Genomic DNA, 5,208 nt, shown 5'->3' with positions numbered 1-5,208 from the left:
TCCTCGTCAGCTCGAGCACACAAGTCTATCATCAGGTTCAATGAATTGTTATATCAATACAAGTTCCTTCATGTACATTGTTTTTTGTTTTAATCGCTTCAATAATTTGCTCGTCAAGTCGCCAAGTTTGATTTGTTCAAAAATTAAAATTTCCATGTTAGTAAGGAATTAGACTGCATGATTGATATACATATGAAACATATACAGGAGACTTGTCAATTAGGAAAAATCCAAAAAAAAAAAAAGGACCACTTGAGGAGGTTGAGTGAACGTTCACTTGTCAATTAGGCGACGATCAGTGATATACATTGGGCCCACTTGTATGCTTAAAGTCCTTACTTCAATGGAGTAATAATATTAGTATATAATATATATATATATATATAATATGTAACTAAGTAGCATCGATAAAAGAAAGGGTAATATATAAAATATCTAAGTAATATTGATAACAAAAAAAGGAAAAAAAGAAAAAAGAAAAAACAGAATGAAGATAACATCATTTAAAAGATTTCTCTACGGTATATCAATTGATAACGGAGCCTTATTACAAAAAAAGAAAACGAAGGTGTGCGGCAAGAAAATTGAGACATTAAACACGAAAAAATATTAGAGATACATATATATGTATAAGTAATAAATTTGATCAATTGGTGAAGATCATGATGTATGTATTGGCCATGAACTAGCTAGCTCATCATCTGCCGTCGTCTAATGGTTTCACGACTTGGTTCCTCATACTTTCAAGCCCAACGTCTGTTGTGATGGTAGAGGAAGAACCATTGTAGACATCAATGTTGAACGAGTGTGTAGGTGCCCCAAGCAAGTATTCAGTCTCCTCTGTATAAAGATCAGCCTTTACCCATGGATGTTTTCCCATAATTCTCAATCCTTCTAGCTCCATTGCCACTTCCTTCATCGTTGGCCTATCCTCCCCTCTTACACTTAAGCACGATTTTGCAATATTAGCAACCTCATCTATCACATTAATATTGCCATCATTGACAATTTGATCGTCAAGAATTTGATGCAAGCGATCCTCTTTTACAGCAGAGTTAAAATACATTGCCAAACTTCTATCCTTTTCAGGCCTATCAAAAGAAAGCGCTTTCTTACCTGTCAGCAACTCCGCCACAACAACACCAAAACTGTAAACATCACTTTTTTCTGTAAGCTGGTTACTATAAAAGTATTCTGGGTCTAAATATCCAAAAGTTCCCTTTACCAATGTAGATAATTCAGTTTGATCAAGAGGGGCCAAAATTGAAGTTCCAAAGTCAGCCACTTTTGCTGAATAGTTTTCATCTAAAAGTATATTTGCAGTTTTCACATCTCTATGTAAAATCGGCACAGAAGTTGAAGAATGCAAGTATGCAAGTGCCCCTGCAGTTTCTGATGCTATCTTCAAACGTTTTTCCCATGACAATGAGGATGATAGGTTCCTATCATGAATGTGACTAGAAAGAGTCCCATTTGTGATGAATTCATAGACTAGTAACGGGACCTCTGTTTCTAGACAACAACCCAACATCCTAACCACATTTCTATGGTTAATTTGGGTAAGCACAATAACTTCATTTATGAATTGCTCAATTTGAGTCTTGTCACAGATTTTTGATTTCTTAATGGCAACAATTTTGTTGTCCAATAAGACTCCTCTATAAACAGTTCCATAGCCTCCTTCACCAAGGATTTTGCTCTTATCGAAATTGTTGGTAGCTTTTTCCAATTCCTCCACACTGAAGATTTTGGCAACCTCCGTAGAAGCTCTATAATTCGAGAGTTTTTCTTGTAACAATGAGCCTCCATTTTGTTGGAAAAATTTCTCTTTTAGCTTGATGAATTTTCTTCTTTGGAGTCCACAATATATTGAAGAACCTCCCATGAACAATCCTATGAGGCCAATGCCGACAGCTGCACATACTCAAGCATGTTATCTTTGTTTCCATAAATAGTACAACAAAGTTAGTGCGAATCAAATAGTTAGGCAACTAGCTCATTCAAGACTTGAGTTCTATTTTGGCAAATACAGACCGAAAGAATAATGCATTTCAGCTCATTGTAAAATTTGTAGACTGTTGAGAGAGCTCGTCAAGAATATTGAAAGGTGTAATACCTGGGTTTTACATGACTTAAGTACTCCTGACAGGAGCAAATCCCTTTATTTCCTTTTAATTTGTCTATGAGTACGCCATATTTTAAAAATAAAACAAAAAAATTATACGAAACAGATCCATGCATGGGATTGATTACTTTTTGTTCAAAGTAGTAATTAAACTAGCATTAAGTGACTCTAATTCATCAATTTTTTGACTTGTGCTCTTGCTTTTATACCAAGGACTGCTCTTGCTATTATTCTTACATTGTCAATGTCCATGCAGCTGGCAATCATGTTGACCAAAGAGGCCAATTAAATGCATGGATTGTGACTGTACAACCAACTGGTATCTATCTATCTATAGGTGAATGGATTAATATTCTGCCTACTTACCGAGTGGAATAATGATATTAATCTTTGATCGGTTGGCCCCGGCTTTAAGTCTGCAACCTTTTCCGTTCATGATCTTCCCATCGTCTTCGTATCCGTCGAGGCACGTACATGTAAAATCCCCATCAATGTTGTTGCATCTTGATGTAGTAATATCGCAGGGATTCGGATATGCTTCGCACTCATTAATATCTGAAACACAGCAATAATACAATATTAATTAAGATCGATGCTTCATTAGCAAACTAAACGCACATGATCATGAGTACTACTTTCGAACTTCGAACCCATTAAATATAAGGAAAATAACATAAGATTATCAAGGCGGCCCGCAATTTATAATTATTAGGAAATTGAAGAAATTAGCGCGTATACATCTATAGCATAATCAAAACCAAGAGCAAGCATATAATAATTTGAAACTACTCAAATCTCAACAAAAGTTTCATGATTCTACATAAAAGTTGTTTAGTTACTCGTTTTCGTTGGAAATAATCATTTTGGTTGTAAAATAATAGTCACAAAAATCTATTTTTCTTATAGCGAGTATTCCTTCAGATTTTGAAGAAGCTTTTGTTAGATGCATGTGCAACTCATACGAACGTACCTTGGCAACCATCAGGGAGGTATGGGTTTCCTTCATAACCTTCTTTGCACTTGCAACGATACCCATCGACCCCGTTTGGGGGATTTTCACATGAGCTGTTCCCTCCACATACGTAATCTGGCTTGTTTTGAGCAGTGTCACACTTTTCATCACCGATTGCCCAATCAAGAACCATTGGATAGGTCTCTTTCTCTCGCAGGCTTTTAAGATAAACAGAGGAGAAATTGAACTCTTCTGGTCTAGTCACAAAAGCAAAGCTGCATGGATTGAATTCAGAGACATTTATGTGTTTGCGATAGCTACGAGGATCCAAAGTAAAGTTCTTCAGTCCCTTTGGGATTTCAACCTGGCAACACCCAATCCCAGTGCAAGATCCATTTTCGACATTTTGAAGACTTCGACATATAGACATGCAGCCTATGGAGAACCGTTCATTGTTTCGGTAAGCATTGAGGTAGGCGTAAGTGTCACAGCCGATGGTGAAGAACCTGTTTTTGGTGTTGGAAACTGTGAAAGCCGGGTAGCTGAGCCAGGGATTGTTGTTATCCCCAAGTACACCATTAATCTCGTAACACTGATTGGCTACATACATCAAGATGTCAAGCTCGCCGTCCATGATGGAAATCTTTGCGACAGCCAAATTTATACCGGCTATTAGTTGGCCGGACGAATCGTTACATCTCAAGAAGAAATCCCCATTCAGGGAGCAACGTTTAGTTGTACCAAATGGATATGGAATTTGAACATCTCCACACCGATCCAGACAGTTAGGCTTGGCTATTTGAAATTTATCTACAGCTGCAGCACCCATTTCCGACAGTATCACAGCAACACAAATAACTAATTCCAAGAACATCCTACGCAAACTCATTGTTTTTTCAAGAAAATCTTCGCTTCTCAAAGTTTTTGTTTTGGTCTCTTGCAAGACTTCCCATAGATGCTGGTCCTTTTATGGGCTAGGATCGATGGGGGTATGAAGGAAAATTCAAAATAGAGTACTGGACCATATATATTAATATTAGAGTTATTGAAAAAAATTTAGAATATCAATTAATATTATTTTATGTTAGATGATGTGGTAGCAGGAAAGGAAGTACTAATTAAGGCCACCCAAAAATTTTTAAAATTTTGATAAAAATTAAATTTTGAAAGACACTTTTATGTTAGATGATGGCACCATGCCGCGTGTTGAATACGCAAATATATTATTTCTAGAGGAAGACCCAGTCCGCGGCCCAATGATCATTGATATTTGTTGAATACGTAGAACTTATCGGCTGCAGAAGGGGGCCCGTGATCGATGTGGACTCAAGTGAGAAAAGAAGAATGGTCAATATATAAGAGAAATATTTATTAGTGTTCAAAATAGCACAATTATATTTAAATTCACTAATTAATAGCTATCAGAGATTTTAACAATTAATGGTGCTTTCTCATTTTTTTTTATTATTATTTAGGTACTCAACAATTCGTTAATTGAATAATTAACTGTATCTTGAAATTCTAATTTTATGTTAATTTCATATATATATAATTAATTACAATGGAAGATTTTATATCCCCTTTGTATAATAACGCAAACAAGTAATTTGGTTGGTGATCACTATCCATACGCGGTAGTCAAAGTCACGTGCTCTTGGTATAAGAAAATTTAAATACTAATTTCATACCACACACTATGAAATTACTATAGTATTAGCCAATTTTTTGTTGATAAAAATTAATTGTAACAATTTTTCTTCGTTAGTCAGCCATTGAAATTTCTCGATGAATGGCAACGAAATATTTTTTCCTCGCTAATGGTTTATTTTTTCAAGGACATTTATTGTTGCCATTTGAATTTATTGTCCTTGTTAATGTTTCTTCTTTTTTAAGGAAAATTGTTATCATTATTGTTGATATTCGCTACAGACAAATGTCTAAGAGATAATATTTTATATCTAAATAGAGATTCAACCTCACATTTCATATAAAAAAATAACTCAACCTCTACGAACATATATCCAAGAGACAAACTCTTTTTTTTATTTTAATTAATAATATTAATAATAAAGAACCCAAAAAAAAAAAAAAAACAATAAAGATAGATCCGAGAGATGAACTTCCTATTAAT

The 5,208-nt window shown here is 35.0% G+C and overlaps 1 protein-coding gene across 1 annotated transcript; it reads right to left on the bottom strand.

The window, feature by feature from the left end:
• Window positions 1-502: 502 nt before the first annotated feature.
• On the bottom strand, window positions 503-4,070 carry LOC122311679 (wall-associated receptor kinase 2-like). Its single transcript, XM_043126316.1, has 3 exons — window positions 3,096-4,070; window positions 2,492-2,680; window positions 503-1,914 (listed from the first exon to the last, which is right to left on the bottom strand). Exons 1-3 carry the CDS (start codon window positions 3,964-3,966, stop codon window positions 698-700), a joined length of 2,277 nt encoding a protein of 758 aa, XP_042982250.1. The 5' UTR covers window positions 3,967-4,070; the 3' UTR covers window positions 503-697.
• Between the last annotated feature and the right edge of the window lie 1,138 nt (window positions 4,071-5,208).

This window comes from Carya illinoinensis, chromosome 5, assembly GCF_018687715.1.
Source record: "Carya illinoinensis cultivar Pawnee chromosome 5, C.illinoinensisPawnee_v1, whole genome shotgun sequence".
In the NCBI taxonomy this organism is placed as follows: Eukaryota; Viridiplantae; Streptophyta; class Magnoliopsida; order Fagales; family Juglandaceae; genus Carya; species Carya illinoinensis.
The sequence above is the reverse complement of the archived record's forward strand: the minus strand, read 5'-3'. Positions and strand labels throughout refer to the sequence as shown.

Coding starts and splice junctions, on each gene's coding strand:
- LOC122311679 (XM_043126316.1), bottom strand. CDS start 3,966: ATGAGTTTGCGTAGGATGTTCTTGGAATTAGTTATTTGTGTTGCTGTG. Junction 2,681..3,095: donor CCTCCCTGATGGTTGCCAAG/GTACGTTCGTAT, acceptor GCTGTGTTTCAG/ATATTAATGAGTGCGAAGCA. Junction 1,915..2,491: donor TAATATCATTATTCCACTCG/GTAAGTAGGCAG, acceptor GAGTATGTGCAG/CTGTCGGCATTGGCCTCATA.